The sequence below is a fragment of the Nelumbo nucifera genome, chromosome 4 (genome assembly GCF_055504915.1).
Source record: "Nelumbo nucifera cultivar China Antique chromosome 4, China Antique-T2T, whole genome shotgun sequence".
In the NCBI taxonomy this organism is placed as follows: domain Eukaryota; kingdom Viridiplantae; phylum Streptophyta; class Magnoliopsida; order Proteales; family Nelumbonaceae; genus Nelumbo; species Nelumbo nucifera.
In genome coordinates, this window is record NC_142652.1 from 18,012,261 (window position 1) to 18,035,647 (window position 23,387).

A 23,387-nucleotide genomic window follows, 5' to 3' on the forward strand; every position below is an offset into this window, starting at 1 on the left:
AAAAGACCAAATTTGTCTTTATCTCCACACGTGTTTTCTTTATAATGCAAGTTGCAGCTAATATCTTGTTTGTAAGTATGTGGAAATGGTTTTTCTCTCTATTTGGTTGCAGATGAACTCCTCCAATAGATATAGTAAGTTTGTTCACTTTGGAATTTTTCACCTTGCCTAGAAGGAGAGATAAGATCCTATGACAGTAAACAAGAGCAGCAATTGTTTGGACAATTTGGGAGGAAAGAAAAACTAGAATTTTCAATGAGAAGGCACATAGCAAGGGAGCTACCATTGAAAGTAATGCAATGAAAGTTATGAATTGAGTAAAGTGTTTGGATATATTTCATCATCATCATCATCTATGCCTTATCCCAACCATATGGGGTCAGCTACAAGACTTCTATTTCGCCAATCCATTCTATTTAATGCCATATCCACTATTAAAACATTAGTGCTTAAATAATTTCTTACAAGTTCTACCCATGTCCTTTTTGGTCTACCCCAAGCTCTTCTAGCCCCTTCAATGTGTAGCAAATCACTTGTTCTAACTGGTGCAGTTGGTGGTGTCCAAACCATCTTAGTTTACTCTCTCTCATTTTATCACCTATTGGAGCTACTCCTAGGTTCCTAAGGATAGCTTCACTCCTAGTACTATCCTTTCTAGTTTTTCTATTCATCCATCTTAGCATTTGCAAAGACTTGGGACATATTTGCTGATAAAAAAAATTTCCCTGTTCTTTATTGATGATATCTTTAGAAAGTGACATTGAGTTGTTTCTTTATCAATTTCATGAATGATTCCACACAGCTATACTGAAATTACAATGTAAAAAAAGTAGTTTGGAGTCTAGGTTTCCATATTGCATTAGGGGGAATGTCAGATCTGAAATGTTGAACCATTTATCATAATTGAGAAGATCGGAATTCCCTTTTTGTAACATACCAAGAAGAGAATGTTTGACTATAATGGGTTCAATCATATGGTGCTACATGTAGCACCATGTGCTGTATAACTGATGAGCCCCCCATTGTTTGAAAGTATACATGTATGTGAGGTGCAGTTGATGAATTATATCAATGAAGGGTTACAGTGGTTGAAGTGCAGCTTTGAGTAGAGTAACCGCCCTCTTCTCCTAGCTATTGTGGATAATAGTGTAAAATGAAATGCAATTTCCATGGGGACATTTATCCAAACCCAGCAAATATTACAAAGGGGTTATTAATAATGAAACACAATGAAAACAATAACTCTTAAACCAGAACCTGAACTTGTAATTAGTTATCTTGTGGTGATCCACTAGTTTCTTCAAGCAATATTTCACAGATGGATTTGGGTTCTCGTACTGAGTAGAGAACTACAACTAGCTTTTGTATCACATGCATGGTATGCCAATGCATTAGCCTCCTTGTTTCCCTTCCTGCCACTGTAGGATGCTTCACTGCTTTGGGCTTCATTTTCTTAACTCTTGCTCATTCTAGGCAATAATGAATAACATTATAGTGTTTGGTTAAAAGATTCTTGCCCAAAGCCACATTCTTTTTAGAATGAAAAATCAACCACATAACACAAAAATTGACTAGCATGCAACATGAAAAATAAGCATGCCCCATCTTGCTCATTTCATTCTTTGAGGAAACTCTACCTATAAAACTGTTGCCATAGATATTTACTTTTGCGAAAGCACTTTTATAAAAGTTCTTTTACATGAAAGCACTTTTACGAAAGCACTTTTATAAAAGCACTTTTACAGAAGTACTTTTATGAAAGTACTTTTATGGAAGTGCTTTTACAAAAGTGCTTTTATAAAAGCACTTTTACGGAAGTACTTTTATAAAAGCACTTTTACGAAAGTACTTTTATGAAAGCACTTCAAAGTAATTTTTACGAAGGTACTTTTATGGAAGTACTTTTACGAAAATACTTTTATGGAAGTACTTTTACAAAAACACTTTATAAAATCACTTTTACGAAAGTACTTTTATGGAAGTACTTTTACAAAAACACTTTTATAAAAGCACTTTTATGAAAGTACTTTTATGGAAGTATTTTTATGAAAGCACTTTTACAAAAGCACTTTTGCAAAAGTACAAAAGCACTTTTAGGAATACTTTTATAGAAGCGCTTTTATGAAAGTACTTTTATAAAAGTTCTTTTACGAAAATACTTTTATAACATTTTTACAAAAGTACTTTTATAAATGCACTTTTACAAAACATCTATGCGAATTGGTAAACATTGACTATTGGAGACTTAGGCTGGCAGTTTGTGAATACCAGCACAATTTTTTTATTTTCTTTTTCTTTTTTTTTTAAGAATGAAAATGAGCAACATAGGACACTTGTCAATTTGAAAAGAAATCATTTTTAGGAAAAAAAGTGTTTGTAGCAATATTTTCTCATTCTGCCTATTTTTATCCATTCTTTTTTATTTTAAAATTTTATCTTGAAAAAGAATGAAAATTAAACCAAACATGACCTTAATGTTCCAATTCCTCTCAAAATATTAGAAGTCTGTAAATTACGGACAAGAATGAACTGACTGTATCTGTATTTGCACAATTGCACTTGAATCTTGTGTTGTCACAATTCCTTCGATCCAATGAACATAGATTTCAATCCAAATGTCAATGTGTGGGCTGACGAGCACAGGTTCTTGCTGTCGCGTGAATTCTGATTCTTAGGCCCAATAAAAGGTCGTGATGGACCGCGAAGCAAGGACCAAGGGTGATTCCAATCCTCATATGTAGTACTTGTAAGTTGTCTTCCAGTTGCTATGGGGCAGGCAGTAGTAACTATTCCGTTTGTGTGTAGCAAGGGAAGGGTTACATTGCCCAAATTGATAATCTTGGATAATCATTCTCTGATGTCTGATCATGTACTTGCCTTGGTCATGCTATCTGATGGTGTAAACTAAAGGCACAAGAAGCGGTGTAACCAGGCTGGGCTACTTATTCTAAGCTCTGAGGTCACCTAAGCCCAGCTAGATTGGGGGACTTTTGACTTTGGGCTGGGTAGAACGGTGATTTATTGGCTTTTTATTTTCTATTCCACTTTTAACCCCTCTCCCTCCTTGTTCCTAGAAAAATAATTTCTTTATCAGCATGATGGTGTTTGGTATCACTTCTGTTTATTGGATGAATGGTATCAGTTCATCGTCATGTAGGTATTTGTCCCAAAATGCTATTTAGTAAGACTGTTTATTTAATAAACGTTTGTTTCGTTTATGTGTGAATTAACTGTTGGGGAAAGCTTCATATTAATATTTCTCCCAACACCAAAGTATTTATTTACTGTTCGGTATATATGGCCCCTAACTATCAAATACTAATAAGAAAACAATTATCAATCACTTTTTCTCAGTTTTAAATATAAATCAAATACAAATATTTACAAATAAACTGAAGCCATACCAAACATTCCCCATATGTTTAGCTTAAGCTCCACAACATTGACGAAAGGTACTAAAGGAAAACAAGTAGTTATTCAAAAACCTTCTCAGAGTAGAGAATTTGTCGTACATGTTCAGGTGTTTAGACTCAAGCAAGGACCTAATCCCGACCAGTACTGAAAAGCTTATTACTTTGTATTTTAGTGAGCATTGGCCGCACAACATTCTTTTCTAATAATCAGAATTTTTTAGAATTGATGCCAAACGGGGCCTTAAAGGCTGAAGCTAAAGGTGAAAGTGTATAGATTTCTATACCCTTAATATTTTAGTATTTAATCATTTTATACACTATAAGATAAAGTAATAAATTGTTCAGCTCAATAGAACAGCTTCAGCCGTAACCAAAACGAACCCTAAGCTGAATTTCTTGGATGGGAACTTTTCAATAGCAATGCAAATGGATTAGACCGGATTTGAATCAAGATATATTTGAATCCGATCCGATAATGGATATCTGAGTTCTGATCCGATCCTCACAAATAGTGATTTGAATACGAATCCATTAACGATGTCAGATATTTCAATTTGATCCAATCTGATTTCGAATTATAGAAATTTTAATAAATTATTAAAAGAAAAACATAAAAATTTATATAAAGAAATATAAAAATATAAGTATTTTTTCCAATTATTTTCATCATATATATTAATACGTCTTTTATAAAAAATTACAAAAAAATGCAATATTAACATATTTATATCTATACTACCTATAAAAGAGTGAATATCCCTTTTTTTTTTAATTTTCGTTGGACATTTTCTACCCCTTATCTAAGTAGTATACAATAGGCATAAAGAGGGCATATATGTCCTTTACTCTCACTCCAAAAACTGTCCACTTATAAACAGTTAAGAAACTGTCAACTTATAATTGTTCAAAAACTGCCCATGAATTGTAAATAGTTTTGTCTTGGAGATACTGTTACGTGCAAATGCACGTAGATGTTTACTAGTTTATAAATAAATATATTAATGTATGGATGTTTTATAAGTAAATATATATATATTTATAAATTAGATCAGATAAGGGTGACATGAATTATCCAATCCGATAAAAAAATCCAACAAAAAACCATCCGAATCCAACAAAGTAGCATACTTTTTTCAGTTAGGGGTGTTGGTGTGATGGACTTAAGATTGTAGGGTTATGCATTGAAGTTAAAACCAATAATTTTCAATCGGCTGGTCGAATTGTTCAAACTGTCACCTGGATAATTTCAGGTTCGGTTCAGTTAAGACCCGTCAAAAGGGTCAAAAACTATTCTACCCTGCTAGTATGACTCGGTGACTGGGTCGCGGGTTGTGCATGCAAACTTTAAAAGGCCGTAACATTGCACTCCGATGTCCGATTGAGGTGTTTTTATCATGAAAAAAAATTTGTTGCTCTATTATTTTTGCAAAAAAAAAACCCTTTTGGCCTCAAATTAAAATTTTTAATATTTTTTATAAATAAAAATAAAAACTGAATTAAAAAATATAAATTAAATAAAAAATAATACATATAACATATTTATACATCATTTATTGCTATATATATATATATATGTATAAATACTTAATACATATATGCATTGACGTGACACAGCCCGCGACCCAAAGACAAAACGGTTCAACCTCCGAATCGATTTTTAAAACATTGGTTAAAACCACTTCATTGACTCTACAATAAACCCGACCTGTACTGACCTGTACTGTACAGTTGGTCTCATATACCTCATACACATCCATTGACTCTACAATAATCATTCTCAGTCTCTCACTCACTCACAAAAATGTTCCACTGCACTGTACCTGGACAGCTAGACTACTGTGGTAATGTCTATACGCACAACGGCACAAAGCTTATCTCTCTGGACTAGTGTCTAGCTTATGTTTGGAGGAATGCAGCCTAAAGAAAGAGCTGACATCGGAAAGGCACTTTCCACTTCCATATGGTTTTCCAAGGAACAACCTGTGATGATGAACTAGCATAATCTTGAATGAAACATTTATAAGCAGATTTCACCGTGTACTGATGTGAATTAGGTGTCTGATTTTTATGAGTTCAACAAATTTAACTATTTAAGAAATTAAAAGTAACACCAAAAAAAAAAAAAATCCTTTTTGCCGACAAACACTTTCAAGACCTGTTTGGTGTTTGCTACTTTGCCAAGCCTTTTCTTGAATAGGATTGCCGTATAGTTCAGAGATCATCTGTGCCTCTCTGGTGCCCTTGGATTCTGCCTGTAGCACCATTCATGGTGACCGAGTGACTACTGACTACATGGTTGACTGTTGCAGTAACATTATCACCCATGCCTTGCTGGCGGTCTACGAACAGTTGAATTGGGTAAAATGTGGTTCTGCCTTTTTTGTGGATAGGGTGTGCTAGCTCTTTAATTGCTGTATGGCAAGTGATGTTGATTATTTTACCTTAAATATTTGATTGACTATTTTATACACCATAAGATAAGTTGAAGTATTTTAGTTTAATCAGTTCGGTAGCTATGAAAGTGGTCCATAGATTTATGAATATATTGCATCTTAAACAGAGTTCATAGTGGGTTTTATCTCCCTCTCTCTCGCCAAGCCAACCACTAGCACAAAGTTAAGCCCGTGAGAAAGCAGACGTCATGGGGATTATCTTGAAGATTCTCATGGCAATGGTTTTTCAATTAATCTTGATTGGCATAAGTTTTAGAATTGAGGACTTGCAATTTTCTCTAATATATTTCTTCCTTGGAGGCTGGAGCGTTAACCAATGTGTGGTTTTAATTGCATGGAAAAGGTTCACAAGCAAGCCAGTCTTGGAGGCCCACAATGGTGATTACTAGATTGTTTCCTAAAGAAGTTGTAACTGAAAATTTAGCTAAGTTCAGACTCAGGACCATCCATATCTACTTACCTAGATCAGAGTTTAAGTTAATGTATTGATGTGGGTAATACCTTCTTCACCCAAATCTCTTTCTCTGTGTACTTTGTAATTGTTATGCCAAAATGATGTGGACAAATTATCCACCTAATCCATATTAAATAGAGTAGTCATTAAATGGTTTCAGACCACCATAACTTGGCCAGTCTGTGCAGCCATAAATGAAAATGTATAATGTTATACACCATGTGCGTAGGTAAAAGCTAGGCTTGTTGGTCGGAATTGATAATAAAGTTAATTTGAAGGAAGGGAGAGCCATTAACCAATGTTGGTCCAAACTTCCCCGGGTCGTGGGAGAGGTGAACCGGATGTCCATGTGATGCCACAACTGATATGAATTAATGAATGGTTTGTGTACAGATTATATTACCTGGTGAAGTATCATCTTTATATTGAAATTAAATGCAAGATGTGGTTCAAATGTAAAGCAGGAGGTTTCTTCTTAAATCATGCTTCGTCCAAAAGAAAGCTGTACACAGAACAGAATAGCGGTTTAATATTGTCTTTGTTAAAGAAAACCTTCCACGTCCCAATTTGTGACCCCATTGGGTGCCTGAACATGTGGCAAGTTAGGCTTTTCGTAACGTTCCAGCTTAGCATTACCCATTACCAAACGTTTCCTTTAATATCAAGAACATGTCTGTTAGCAGGTTCTGACCAAAGAGCGAAAGAATATTAGGGGCCCGTTTGATTTATGGTAATAGGGGTTGAATGGGAATTAGAATGGTCCAGCCATTAGGTTGGGCGGAATCAGAATCCCATTTCTATTTCCATGAAGGAATGGTCTTTACCTCCCCTACCCTTGGGAATGACGGAATGAGTTCTCATTTCAGTCAGCTGATTTCAATTCCCGTCTGAATTAAACAAACTATGGGAATGAATCATTCAGATTTTTATTCCGATTCCATAAATGAACCAATTTGACCCTTAGCAGTGAAGTCCTAAATTTTGCTTTTACGTTTTATTAAATTATTGTTTTTTACTCACATGTACTCATCATCCATGTGACACTATTTTTTTTTCATGACAGAGGCCCACAATGAGATTAGGCAGAAAATGCAGCCCATAAGATGAGTGGCTTAGGTTGGCTGCACAGACAGGACCAGGAACCAGCTATTTAATATCAACATTAGCCCATTTCCAAACCCCCAGTTATTAATATCATCGTATAACTCTCTCGCTCTCTATCTCTCGAGAGGTCCCATATCCAGCCCTCACCTCCATTTAGGTCAAGAAGAATTCAATAGCTGTTGAATGAGCTGTCTGCCTAGTACAGCCTTTTTATCCGTTGCCATGTCTCCCCGAAATTGTTTGGAAGGATTTGAAGGGAAAGATCTTGCGGGGTAATCACGCCGAGTAAACCAATGTGATCGTACCGCTTAATCACACATTGACCGGAGGGCGGAGGCACTCTAAACTTGGATTAAGTTTTCAAACCCCTGGGGCCAATGGGCGATGAACGGGTAGGAATATCACCATTTACTTGAAGCGTGACCAACCGCAGCTGAATCATAACAATAGCAATCAATAAAGAAAGAGGCAAGTCATTAGAGAGTTTTGTAGGCACGGAGAAAGTTTTGTGTCATACAGAGTAACAATCAAGTCTTTCGGTTGTTTCTTCACCCCCAAAGGATAGACAAAGGAGGCAATTCAATATGGATTCAACCACCATAATAACGATCTGATATCATGACTACTCGTCTAAGAGACTAAGACATCATCGTCGACATGAATTTTTCTTTTCAATGGTTAAGAGCATTCATTGCACTAGTCCCTTTGGTTTTGGAGCCATCACTTGTTCATTCACTTGTTATTGACAATTTGACATGACTGCATAACAACAATACTGTAGCCTTCTTTTTTATGTGTAGTATTTCTTCAATCAACCGGTCAAGTTTGTCGGCTCTATGTTCTCTGTTATAATTGGAGTCGGATTTATGTTTGGGTTTAATGTTGGTAAGCAAGTTTTTGAAAGGCTATAAATCGATTGAAGCAAGGTTCAAAATATCGATACGTCTGATTCATCGGTAGAGGCATATCAAGCGTTTTAATATTTGTTTTTTTTTTGTTTTTTTTAAACTGGTTCAAAGGAGTCGGTCTAGGACCCCTCCATCCCCTGAACCGATCAAACCTCCGATACATCCACTGTAAAAGTATATTAAAAGGGTCCTGTAGCGATATGTATCAACCGATACCTAAAGATACTTTGAACCTTGAATTGAAGAAAGACTTTTGCCTAAAAAGGCAAATAAAACTTTAGGGCCTCAAGACATTTGGATTTTTTAGGCTAAAAATGTCCCTTCCTGATTTGCTTTGTATCATAATGGATTCCCATCTGCTACCCACTATCTATTCTCACATTTTTCTATCCACGGTGCATTACAGCTGTGTATTGAAAATATCTCTATCGTCATTCATGGGAGATGTTACCGTTAGTGTTCTGTGAATAGAGATGTGGGAACACTTGATCGGTAGCAGATCCTGAGAGAGGTATCATAATTGTACTTGGTTATTGATATATATTGGTGACTCCATCCCAGAAATTATCAGTAAGCTTAGATGACTTATGAACACTCATGAGTATTAAGTTATTAACTATTGAGATATCTACCCAAAAAGCAAAAAAAGCCGGGGTGGGGGGGAGGGGGAGAGAATTATTGAGAGGCGAGAAATTATCAAGTAAGTCAAAGGCAGTTCTATCCAATTCAACTGCTCCTTTTTTTTTCTTTTTTTCCTTTTGAGCCAAAAGCATTTCTATTCAATTCAACTGCTCAGAATTCAAACATAAAGCTAAGCAACAAAAGGGGCGACTGAACAAAAGAAGATAAAATGAATCAATGAATAAAAACAGTAATCTGATGCGCCACCATGTTGTTGTATTCTGATCAGGATAAAAGTTTGGTATTTATGATCATTAAATATGTATATTTTAATTTGTTGTAACTCTTTTATGATTATTATATATAGTGCTCGACTAAATATTTTGATAATTTTTTCATTATGATACATTCGGTGTAGTTAAAATTCTTCAAATCAGGCAACTTGACCGGCTGCATTCGTTTATATAAAATTGAATGAAAAACATGGTTTTCATTGTATACGAGGCAGAAATGTAGCTAAGGCTCCATTTGGAAGAAGTATAAATACAAATATATAGAGTGCAAAATCTTGTATTTTGTATGCATTTATGTTATACATGTTTGTATTTGTACTCCTTATTCCAAATTGAGCCTAAATTATTTTAAGTTTTAATAGCAAAATTGTTTTAGACCTCCTTTATGTTCAAATAAAAAAGGGTTTCTAGCATATAAGGGCAACTTTTGGGGTTTAATATCAATAAAAATAATATATTTAAAAAAATTTCAAAAATAGGTTAACCTTTTAAAAATAATATCAATAAAGGGCAAAAATACTGTTCTTCTTCTTCTTGCCATTTGTTCACCAGAGCCGCTATCCGCCGCCGCCCGCCACCACCCGCCATCGCCGTTTGATGCCGCCCACCGCCACCTCTGCCCACCTCCGCCTCCGGCAACGTTGCCGGAGGTGGCGGCGGCAGCACTGGTGGTCATTCCTCTGCCCGCCATTGCCACCACCTCTGTCTCCACCCATCTCCGGCAACGTTGCCGGAGGTGGGCGGAGGTGGAGGCGTTGGACAAAGAAACCATCAGCGCCGCCACTGCCACCTCTGCCTCCGGCTACCTCCGGCAAAGTTGTCGGAGGCGGAGGTAGGCGGAAGTAGCGGACAGTGGTGGCGGGCGGAGGCTCTAGTGAACAAATGGCAAGAAAAAGAAGACGAACAGTGTTTTTGTCCTTTATTGATATTATTTTTAAAAATTAACCTATTTTTGAAATTTTTTTAAATATATTTTTATTGATATTAAACCCCAAAAATTACTCTTATATACTATTACCCCATAAAATTCAGTTGGGGAACAGTACAAATACAAGCTTATGCGCATGCAATATACAAGATTTTGCACCAATCATATTTGAATTTGCACTCTTTCCAAACTGAGCCAAAACGACAAAGCGAAGCTAATTTTATTTCCATATTGTTTGTTTACTTGTACCCAATGTTTGAAAAATCCGACTGGGCATAGACTGGGAACTGGGAAGTGTTTGGTTTTGGTTTCCTCATTTAACCGTGCGCCAGTTCAGCCTTCAAACCACCTGGACCGCCCAATTTCCTTGAACTGGACTGAGGTTTGACCTGGTTCAACCAATCGAACTGTTTTTTATTTTTTTGGTAAAATCCATGTTACTTTTCATTGACTAAAAAAGAAGAATCAACACAAGTTTGAGGGGACTCAATCCACTTAGCCAACCTCCTGGGCATGAGTCCCAGCGTCCTTTAGACCTTTACAAGTCAGCTTATGCGTTAGGCTATTTACAGTTTCTGTTGATATAAACATAATCACAAACTAGCCCCTCATAGATTTTAACTAATAAGTCTTTACACAAAAAATAAGTTTCCTAATTCCTTGACTTAATTCAGGTCTTTTGATCTTAAAATCCGGATTAGATTTTGATTGTCGTTGCCGTTTAGCATCATTAAATCCTGATAACGGTACCGACCAAGATCTCCTGTATTCGTACTCCCCAGTCCCACACAAATCCTTCCAGTTCCAGTTCCACCCCGTCGCAGCTGCTCCTTAACGCCCCATGTTGCTTACCACCAAACGCCACTGGTGCCATCACTTAGACTGTCGATTGGATTGGATTTGGTCCATCATTTAGACTGTCGATTGAATCCATTATAATTGGATTAGGTCCAATCCAATCCAATAAATAATTTGGGCCATTTTAGATTGGTCCAATTCAATGTTAGGATCATTCAATTTGTTCAAATTCATTTTAACTTAGATTGATTTTAATCCGAATTTAATCCATTAACATCTATATTCTTATCTTATATCAATGGACCGGATATTGACTTAATCCAACCAAATCTAATATAAATTTATTATGGATAGACATGTCCAGTCCAATTTAATAAATATTTTGGACTGGATTGGTCCAATCCACTATATCTTTTTAGTTTGTCTAATCCATCCAAATTGATTTCCAATCCAAAACCGGCCCATTGACACTCTTAACGGCCATCACCACCATGGTCATTCAATCTCTCAGTTGGTGTAGAGTCGTCATCATCAAGATGGCGGGAGACAGCTGCGTTGTTGTGCAAGCACTAGCTCGAGATGGCTTATGCAGCAAAGACAGTTGAGACAACTGTTGGGAGGAGTCTGAGGGCATTAATTCTAAAGATGCTCCATACTCATCGATAATCTTCTGGCGGTGGGGAGGTGGAGGAGAAGAAAGAGCTTTTAATTTTGGAGGGTGGGAAATGGGAATTGGATGCTCTGATTCTCTAAATACAGCGGTTAAGGTGGTTGTTGTTGTTGGAAATTGAAATAGATGGTGCTCCATTTTCTCTCGGCCGGTTGGAAAGGATTGCAATTTCTTGGTTAGAAAGAAAGCATTGGATTTTTACCTCGATGATTTATCAAATGCAAAGAATGTTAAATGGGACTAACATTCGGTTCCCATTTTACTCTCATGAACCCATCGGTGTAATAATCCTCGATGTAAATTTAGATTTACACCGCAAACAAACGTAACCTATAGAACAGTTGGAAAATAGAGAAACAGAAATAAAAAAAAAAAGAGTTACTCAGTTTGAATAGCCGCACACAAACCCTAGTGCCCTGTACACTCAATACACCCTCTGAGTTTTCTCTCTTCTATATATAAAACCCTAAGAACAGGATACATATATGAAACTAGGGCAAATCCAAATTACCAGCCTTTTGTTCTGGGTGTAATATATTTCTGAGATTTAGCAGACAATAAATGATATAAGCTAATAGTGCAATAAAAACATTAAAAAAATAAAGAAATAGAACCAAAAGTTGAGATAACTATTGCTGGCAATTGCATCCATATTGAGGAAGAAGAGGAATTGCATTTGCAGGTACCATTTAGGTTCAGTTTGGAAGGAATGCAAATATATATAAATATGTAAAGTGCAAAATCTTGTATATATATTATTTTATATATATTTCTATTTTTACTCAGCCAGTACGGGAATAGTTGAACTGGGTTGAGCTGGAAGTAGACTCAATAAAATTGAATTGACCTCACATCTGCTGTGACCGTCGTGGCACAAATTCATGCATAAGAATTTGTGTGATTGTCACAGCAGATGCGAACTCACTACATATGACTCGATGAAAACCACCTGGGTTCAGGTCAATTTGATGTTGAATCATGGATTTTTTTTTTCTTTTTTGGTTTCACATTGATTATACGATCGTAAATGTGCATTAAGATATATAGTAACCTTGTAATAGAATCAACAATTCCTCACATTGCCGAAACAATATTGGTTTCATGGATTTCACTTGCAAAGATGATTTACCTTGACTGGAATCATTGAAAAAGCAATCTGAAAAAAATAGCTGGATTTTTGTGGACAACGTAACATACATACTTTATGGAAAATTTGTTTCATTTTCCTTGAGATATAAATGCAATGAGGCCCTGCACGCTGCACATGGGGAGACGTACGTGCACTCTTTGATAAAGGAATTGAAGCAGTGCCCCAGATTTGACAAAAGAGGCAGCCCTCCCGCATGCAACACCTTGTAATAATAAATTGTGTGGAAGCCGCAACGAATAATGGATCCGATGATTCCATTTTAGTTTCATGAAAATTATTCTAATGATTGATACGTATGTCACCAAGTATTACTAGTAATAACTGTGTACATTACAGTGTATGATTTCATTTTTTACAAGTAAAAAAAATATATATATTAAAATAGAAACAAAAAGAGAGAAGGGGATACCGAGATACAACTGACCTGAGAGCGTGGGCGCCTCCAAGACAAAACCAACAAAAACTTGAAAAAAGAAAAAATGCTGCGCGAAAAAGGATATCACGGCATTCCTTCGCCCAGACGACCCTCGAACCAACCAAATGAGCCTCTCTAACCGGAAATCCGCAACCAAAGTCCGCACAAAGTCAAACCTCTCGAATCGTGAAACCTTGACTCGGAAAGGGAACTAACTCAACACCCGGCCCCTATTCATTCGGGATTTTCTACTCGCTTTTCCTATTACATCTTACCATCCCTTCCTCCGCCTCTCGTCGCTTTCACCTTTCTCAAATCTGCCTTCACTGTATCGCCCATGTAACGTAAAATTCTACCAGCAGAAATGAGTGAGGCAATGGTGTTACGTTGTAAATGTGCACAGTTCTATGTATCGTCTGTTTTACTTCTCTCAGAAATAAAATGTCAGAACCCGTATCTTTGAATTGTGACAATATAACCCACAAAGTAGCTGGCTTACAAGCGAAAAACCGTCCTTGAGCAAATTTCTTTTGTAGCAATGACAAAGACATCAATACATTTGTTTTGTTTTTTGCTGGAATGAAAGACATTCTCGGTTTTTGGCAAGCACGTTTTATTATTTAACTTTTCTTTTCTGAAAATTTCGACACAGGGCAGCCAGAGAAGCTTCCACGGGAAAGTCAAATTATATTAACAGTTGAAAGTGTTCAATGTTCAACATGCCCCAGACTCTGGCATCTTGTAAAAAATGTTTTTTGTCGAAACCCTTAAAAATTTGAAGTTGGAATCCGCTGATCGTTTTGTTCAATTGCCCTGAGTGAATTGCTTCTCTAGTTGAATTAATTTGGATCAACTACTGAACACTTTAGCTGTATATAACAGGCTGTCTAACTAATGATAACGTTCCATGTCAATGATAATTGAAAGATTATAAGGTCTTATTTTGACTATGATATGAAAAAGATATGAATATCAAAAAACAACCGAAATAACAAAAATAATAAGTGTTATTCATCAAAATTCATGAATAAGTCAAAACTCTTTTCATATCATATCTTTTCCATATCATAGTTTTCCCTATATTTTATATATAACTGGTGTGAATTTATTTTCATTAATTTTAGAGCTTATTTCAAACCCTCTTTGAGGTGTTATTTCCCGCTAATTAAAAATAAAGTTTAGGTGTTATCATGCTTTATTTCTCTGCGCGCTGTTATAAGAAGAAATGTTAAGTCACACAGCAGGTTGGCTAAACCCATAAAATCTTTTGAATACGGATGCTTCATCACGAGCGGTGGATCTGGTGCGTAGCGTGGGGCCGGTGTTTAAAGACGAGTTTGACCATCCCCCAATGGCTTGGCACGCTTCAACAAACTTCCAAGTGCAGCTTTTAACTCATTTAAGACTCACACCGTCACACGTCATGATCTGCTGAACTTCACTTGTCCTGCACTTTCAATTCAGTCTGTAACAGGTGTCCTATCAGTGTTTAAATACCCATACATATGAGACTATACAGGGTACACATTGAATTTTTTTGGTAGTACACATTGAATGTATGTAATTGCAATATATCCATACCGCCTAAGAGCTCTAGCATAATCACCACTATTCTTCTTAGGCTGTGTTTGGTTTGAAATTAAAAGTATCACAAGAATTAATCGTGAGGGGCCCATTTATAATAAGACCTCTCTTGTATGATGCAATATAGAATAAAGCTAACAAGATTTATGAAAACTGGATTGTTTTAACAAGTTGGCACTGATTTGTTAACTAAGTTAATATGTATCAATTTCCAATAAAACAATATTTTCAAATTTGACTCTAAATAGGGATTTCCCTTTTGTGGAGATTTAACTTGTTTCTAATAAAGACTATCAAATTAGATCAGGATTCTTTCTTTGTAAAGAAAAAAGGATTATGATACTTTCTTGTAGGAAGCATAATAAGAGTATAAATGTAAATTAAATGAGGAATAGGCCATTATTATTGTAAAACCTTGAATTAAATTTTACATTGCAATTATTTAGTGAAGAATTATTCTTTTTCTTATTTTGGTTTAAATTCTTTTTTCTTTATAGCTCCTCTGAATGTGAATTGTTTTACAGCTACGCCATAATACGATACTAAATTTGCCTACAAGACTCAATTATATATGCCCAAGTTGAGGTTTAACTTAATCTTCTTATGTATGCACTCTTTTTTTTTATTTCTAAAGCTATCCCCCAACTTTAAATCCATACTAAGTTCCAATTAAACCAATAGACTTATAATATGTTGAAGAAGATCTTAGGGTTCGTTTGGTTAGCAGTCGGAATTGAAATCGAATCAGAATGGCCCATTCCCATAGTCTGTTTGGTTCAGACAGGAATGAAAATGGGAGTTGAAATCAGCAGGAATGAGATTTCATTCCCTAGGGAGGGGCAGGGAATGGCCACTCCCTCAAATGAGAAATGCCATTCCAGCAGTAATGGGAATGGGATTCTGATTCCATCCAACCAAACAGTTGGAATTGGAATAGCCCATTCCAATTCCGATTCCAAACCCCTATTCCCATGAACCAAACGGGGCTAGATTATTAAACAAGAACTTCTTCTTCTTCTTCTTCTTCTTCTTCTTCTCACCCTACAGACCTGCAGAGTTGACAAAAAAATACTAATATAGAGATACCATGGTTTTTAAAACCGACCCGGTGATCGAACCGGTCAGTGATCCGGTTACTGGGTTGAACGGTCTGACCATTCGAACCGAACGCTCAACCCATTCTAATAAAAAAAAAAGATCAAAACCATTCAAACGATTAACTATCTGTTTCAACGGTTCACTGACCAAAATCAACAGTTTTGGGAGAAATCCAATTTTTGGAGAAAACGGAACCAATCACCTGACTGGTTCTCGATTTTTCCAGTCCGACCGTTCAGTCCGATCCAGTTTTGAAAACCATGGGAGATACAGCACTTGTTCGACTGATAATAACCCCAATTTCATACACGTTTCCCTAAATTCAATGCCACACTATTTCAGCCTGGAAAGCCAGGAAACATTGACAATACAATATTGATTAGTAACTTCACTAACCCGAAGTCTTTACACTCATTCAATTAATTGGTCCCCCATGAGAGAAGGGGGGATCAGCCGTGTGCATTTGTCTGTTTGCCTGTGCTTAGATTGCCTTTACAGTGCCGTAAATCCAAAATTAAAGACACTGTAGATCCCAATCTTTTACGTGTAAAAACATTACCGACGACTTGTGAGTAATTGTATATAGGGACTCTATTACAATGTACGTACATTAATTGTTGTATTAGAAGATGTACCAACTAAGTATCCTTCATTGTACTAATCGATCATACAGTAATTTAGATTCAGTTTGGAAGGAGTATAATAAATTTATAGAATGTAACATCTTGTATTTTGTATTATTTTCAAACTGAGCCTTAGTTTCACTATTTGAACTTCATGACCTAGTTTAATAAATGTAGATAGGAGTTTGTCAAGCAACATTACGTAAAGTCTGTCAAAAATATAAAAATAATAACATACTACAGCTTTTGTCAACTGTCATTCCAGTTATATGTTGGGCTTTAATAAATGTTTTATTAGTATTTAATAATGATTTTCTTCTTTTTTTTTTTCAAATCCAACTATAAAGAATTTACTAGAAGAGAAGCCCATGTGATGCACGAGGCCACGAGCTGGTCTTAAAACAGGACTATATTCTATATGGGAATATGGGAGTGATTACATGTTTCCTAATAAAAGGGAAATGGATCGGTTGTGAATATCCCATGTTTTATTTTTTTGTATTTTTAAATAAAAACCACAAAACACTAAGACTGTGTTTGGTTTGAATGAAAAAGTAGGGAAATGCAAGGAAATCTATATAAGGTTTATAAAGGTAATTTTCCTATATTTCTTTTCTTTTTTTTTTTATTTTTCCCCTTCAAATTAAACATAGCCTAAGGCTGTGTTTGGAATCGATGTAAATCAAGAACGATGTAAAAATTTATGTCAGTTCTGTTTTGTCGGTGTTTGGATGGAGTGTAAATGAAGATCGATGTAAAACTTCACTCTGGTTTAGATTTGTCAACGTTTGGATGGAGTGAAATTTTACGCCGTGAATTGATATAAAATCTCATCAAACATAAAGTTTTACATCGGCTGTCGATGTAAATACTATATCAATAAAGTCAATGTAAAAATTTACACTCACATCATGCTTTTCAAAGTGCAACAGTCATATCCCTCATGTTTCAGTGTAAAATGTCATCGATGTACTTTTACATTGATGATGTTTTACACCAATTCAAAACACAGCCTAAGAGAATAAGGATACAAAAGAGAATTTGGATGTGCTCATCACAGAATGTGCTTCACACCAACCTCACAGCATGTCAAGGGTGGAGACAGGAATTTTTTATAAGGGGGGCCAAAACTTATGGATGGACCATAAGGGGGGCTAACCATTGGGTGAAAAGTGGGGGGGAGGGAATAAACTAACATAAAAAAATGTACTATGTGTAGAGATTTCTGGACCATAAGGGGGTCATGGCTCCTCTCAGTCCCCCCGCCCCTGCAGCATGTTGTAGTTATGCATTGGGAACATCTCTTCATGAATAATAACTTACAAGCAATGTTTTCATTTTTAAAATCTGGAATCAAAAGTTCAGAACCACTTTGGCCATTGGTTTCTAGGTCAGTGCTCGACCATATGGTTCAAATGAATAATCTGTTCCAAATTAAAAATTAAAAACTTTTAAAAAAATAATTAAAATAAAAGACAAAAAACTATTGTCCAGGTCAAATGGGTCAACGGCTGCTGATCAAGTCAACAATTTTAGCCAAAAAAGAAGTTAAGGGTGAAATGGGATTGGTTTTTGTCTCCTGAATGGTTCCTAGGCTGAATGGTCCGATTGGCCCGATCAACGACGGTTTAGAAACACTGCTTACAAGTATAGAGATGTCACAGATGTGTGAGTCCAAGTGCTGTGAGAAGCAAATCCAAACGATGCAAAGAGTAGGGTGACGCGCACAGTTGCATTTTAGAGTTTAGTAATAAATATGTTTTTTATAGTATGTTAAGTTAATATATATCACCCCAGATTTAAATTAGATCCTTTGATTTCTTTAAAAGCCATCAAGTATCAACAATATAAAGAACCAACATTAGAAATCATATACTAAACAATTGATTAATTAATTTCAAGGAAGGGTGTGTGATGCCAAAATGCCTATAATTAAGTGGGTATATACATTCTGATACGAGGATTACTGGTCGCCTGTTTGGCTTTGGTGTAAGAGAATTGGAATTGGATTGTTACTTTGTTTTAAGTTAATTAACTTCTCCACAAATTGTCTAAAGTCTAAACTTGTAAACTTAAACTTTTCCTTTTTATTTGGACACGAGCCTAAACAGCAAAAGCGTTTTACATGTGAAAATCAGAAAAGCGAAACTTTCAACCCGGTAGTTTAGCAGAGAGGGTCGAATGATAGGAGAGAGCAAGCCAGTGTACGTGGACTTATAAACTTTGAACAAGTGTGACGCGGGATCATTGATTAGGGTGCTTGCTCATGTTTGGACCATATACAAGGCTGGAGCTGGCAGGGATCAAATTAATTAAGGAGACTGACCCAACTGTCCTTTCCACCAATTACCATCTGGGTCCCTTGAAGTTCTTTTCGTGGCTGACCACAAACACAAATGCTTGCTATTTTCGCCTTTTCCTGGTGGGTCCTCCCCACCTCTTTGTCTTCTCGCCATTAAATACTCTCAATCAAGGGATGCCCCACGAGCCATGTTCCATTGTTCCATGCTCCCCTCCCTGACTCCCTCCCTTCTAATTAAGACAGTAAAACTTACCTTTCCACGTGGAGCTGGGGTAAGAGACGCAACTTCTTTTCCAAGGTAAAACAGGGGAAAAAAAAATTAAAACAAGCCAATGAGATACAGTCTCTAGAGTACCTGCAGAAGGATCAAAGATCTTTACGGTGGGACTCCTCTTAATGATCTCCTGCATGCTTGCAACGTGTGCTGATGGAAGTCGAGATCATCATGGTTTAACCCTGCTTCGCTTCTGTATATCGGGTGTGACCGTGAATTTCATTCTTCTCGGAATGACCGCTTTGCCCTTGGTCTTTTGGTGTTTGTTTTGGAGTTGGCCCCCGTGCCATCTCATTTTGTGCATCCCCTTTGGACTGGCCCCCAGTTACGGATGCATATTTATGAATTTGGACTTGTAATAAATAAGTGGATAAAGAACCGAAGAGACCATTATACCCCCAATAGTTGTGTAATGCTATTATTACTACTAGAGAACAATGCAAGGGTAAGATCGTCGTCTTATATTGGTTGCCATCATCATTTCTATGATTGGGGAGCCGAATTGCATGATACCGCCGTGGACTTTAGTGACTCAATTCACACTAAACTCCATGGTTCCAAATTCAGTGATCTACTTAATATTAGCTAATCCTGTAATAAACAATTATTACGTCAACAACAAAAAAAAAAAACTGTTGACCTAACTCAGCCCATGATGCTTCAAAAAATTCAGCATATATTGGAGCGAGTTTAACTCAGCCACTCGGCCCAAAGTTAGTTGAGCAACGCAATGAATTCTGATGAATGGTGTTCAAATTAATCACTCGGGCAACTCGCTCACAAGTCACAACTCGGATCCATGCACCTTGCTATGTATTCTCGCCTGAAATCAATACGGCTCTTTTAAACTCCAAACTTTAAAGTGGATTTTCCCATAAATAAAATAAATATATACAAAGACCGAGTTGCCCTTATGATGTCACTAACCGAATCAACATATTGCTGCCAATCGACCTGAAAAGGCCACATTAAAATTTTGCTGGGAGACGTGTACCATTGCGGGGGCTGCAGTGCTGCTGAAAGGCTAGCTGGTGCAACTAGCTCTTCTTCGTTAACACATTCTCTTGATTAGACTGCCTTACTGTCACGACACGGAATGTTTATTGTTTCGCTTGTTGGAACCTAAGGGTATTTTTGTCATAATTTCATATATACTCTGATCGATCGGTATTTATTTCTTTATCCCCTATATTTCGCTGACGTCTCTTCTTTGCCCATATCTGTATTTATCACTCACTCTCTCTCTCTCGCTCGCTCGCTGTCTCCCCTTTATATATATCCCACTGTAACCCGTTCTCTCCTCCACCATCAGCTCCTTTCTATTTAAATCTTCTATCATATGCAGTTAAACGAAGCATAACCTCTGACCACCTTCGCTTGCTTGGGATCCAGAATGGGGCGATCTCCGTGCTGCGAGAAGGTTGGCCTGAAGAAAGGTCCATGGACGCCTGAAGAAGATCAGAAACTCTTAGCTTACATTGAAGAACACGGACATGGAAGCTGGCGAGCCCTGCCCGCCAAAGCTGGTTACCTTTGGCCGCCTCTTTCTTTTGTGTTAATTATAAGCCAACTTATTCTTGGTTTAGCTTTGTGATTTAGCTAATCCAGTACATATATTGTTTATAGGTCTTCAGAGGTGTGGAAAGAGCTGTAGACTAAGGTGGACTAACTACCTCAGACCTGATATTAAAAGAGGCAAATTCAGTTTGCAGGAAGAACAGACTATTATTCAACTCCATGCTCTTCTAGGGAACAGGTGAACGGTTGCTACACTACTGTTTTACTGCTTGCTGTTTTATGCTCGGAGCATATCGTTATTTTTCTTCTAACAATACTAGATTTGTTATTTGGGATTTGAATTTGTTTAGATGGGATCTTAGCCATTTTTGTTGTCTTGCCCTCATCATCATTTTCTTTAAAACAGTTTGGTTGGTCTGGAATTTCAACTGTGTAAACTGTGAAGCCTTTTTCACTCAGTGGTTCTCTATTAATATAATCCCTTTGACGAGATCTTCTTTCTTTTATGTAGCGACAAAAGAAGATTTGAGAAAGATTTAAGAAGAAAGGAACTCGATATATAGGAAAAGGTGATGATGACAAAGAGAAATGACAATAGGACAATAGAAAGTGCCATCCGAAGAACAACAAACTTTACTAGATAGTCACCCTAGAATCAAATAATTCTTTCATTTTTGCCAGAGATTGCACATAAGCAACTTCTTTTTTTCCCTTCTCTAGCGCAGTAGCGCTTGTTAATGGTTCCTCGTGAAATTACGATAAACTACTTGAAAGATACCGAGGGCCATAGGCCACTCGGTCCAACATTACTGAGCTATTGGTTCATCATTCTTTGTTCTGTTTGGCTCTTCCCTGGACATATTGGTGATGAACTTTAACCTTGTCCAGCTTCTGTGTCAAGTTTCAACTTCCAAAATATTGTAAGTGCACAATTACGCTAACTCTCCCCTTCAATGAATACGGGCTTCGTCTTAATTTCTCAACCACTAACTACAACCCGACACCTACACAAATGCTGTTCGGAGATGTGTCCTTCTCCTTTTACATTATTTAGGGTTTATTGCTCCTCCAATTCGTATTATGACAAAAAACAAAGAGTTTACTAGCTAGGAGAATATATTAATTTACATGCCGAGGATCTTGAATTACGATTTCAAGATGACATAGAAAATGAGCATGGTCGTCTTTGATCTAAAATGGAAACTGACATTTTTTCTGTCTTTAGATGATTAGAACGCTAGAAATGTCTTCTACGATTTGATTTTATATACGGTTTCAACTAGTAATTACCCACCCATCTTGCTCTTTCTTACTGCAGGTGGTCGGCTATAGCAACGCATTTGCCCAAGCGAACTGACAATGAGATCAAGAATTACTGGAACACCCACCTCAAGAAACGGCTAGCCAAAATGGGAATAGATCCGGTGACCCACAAGCCCAAGAGCGACGCCCTCAGCTCGGTCGACGGTCAGTCCAAGACAGCTGCCACTCTTAGCCACATGGCTCAGTGGGAGAGTGCTCGCCTGGAAGCCGAAACCAGATTGGTCAGAGAGTCCAAATTGAGGTCCAGTTCATTTCAACATCAGCTCGGCTTATCGGCTTCAGATTCGGGCTCCACTTCGTCTCAGCTTCTCAACAAGACATCATCAGATCCTCCGGCGTCGTCTCAGTGTCTCGACGTGCTAAAAGCTTGGCAAGGAGTGTGGTCAAAGTCGAGCAAAATGGGTGCCATTTCCGGTCTCGTCAACGGCCGTGACCTTGAGTCTCCGACATCAACTTTGAGCTTCTCCGAAAATGCAGTGCCAATCCCAACTGTCGGATATGGCGATAACCCAACGACTACGACCGAATTGGTTGGCAATTCAAGTACATACGGAGGAGGAGTTGTCAAAGAAGAAGGTGAAGAAGATTGGGAAGGCTTGGGGAAGTCAATCCACCTGCCCGAATACAAAGAACGAATGGAAAACTCAGTAACATTCATGACAGGTTTCCAGGATTCAGTGTTTGCAGCAGAGGACTCATGGACCTCAGAGTCTTCAAAGACGGGAAATGGGCATGTACCCAGTTCAAACTTCATAGATGGCTTTACTGATCTTCTTCTCAACCACTCAGATGACCGGAACTCATCCGACGGAAGTAGAGATTCTCATAATGCTAATGGCAGCCGTGGAACCAACGACTATGAAGAGAACAAGAATTATTGGAACAACATACTCAACCTAGTGAACTCTTCTCCATCGGATTCACCGGTGTTTTAGGGTCAAATCGCCGGAAAGCTTGACATAAAAAGTTGTTAGTCACCCAAACTTGTCAACCTACGTCAAGTGCGTTGTCATCATGCTATTATAAGTGAAAATTAAAGCTTAGTCCTCTCTACCCATGGCAATTCATCCGAGTTTGCCAACCGGTACCTAATCGTTTTTTGTGTTGAAAATTTCCAAGGCAACTCGTCCGAGTCAAGCCAGCGAAGTTCGACATCTTCTTTTTGTTTAATGTATATCTTCTAATTTAGGTTTCAGTACCGGTGTCAATGATCCATAGTCCATATAGTTTGTAAGCAGTAGATATGATGAACTGAATAATGTGCCCCTTGTTCAACGAGAAAAAGCTAGACGGCCCGTGTAGAAAATATTTCTACTTATAATTCGTTAATATTAAATTATTAAGTAATATACATGGTTATATACACACATGATGAGGTATGAGTCGTCAATTACAGGATGTACGCATTAATGAATGGACATTACTGCTGTTAGTTTCTTGTCGCATTCCATTCTCCGT

At 37.2% G+C, this 23,387-nt stretch overlaps 1 protein-coding gene across 1 annotated transcript; it reads left to right on the forward strand.

The window, feature by feature from the left end:
• The first annotated feature begins 20,346 nt into the window (after positions 1-20,346).
• On the forward strand, positions 20,347-23,213 carry LOC104598084 (transcription factor MYB16-like). Its single transcript, XM_010259984.3, has 3 exons — positions 20,347-20,614; positions 20,715-20,844; positions 21,925-23,213. The coding sequence occupies exons 1-3, from the start codon at positions 20,482-20,484 to the stop codon at positions 22,862-22,864; spliced, it is 1,203 nt and encodes a 400-aa protein (XP_010258286.1). The 5' UTR covers positions 20,347-20,481; the 3' UTR covers positions 22,865-23,213.
• The last annotated feature ends 174 nt before the right edge of the window (positions 23,214-23,387 follow it).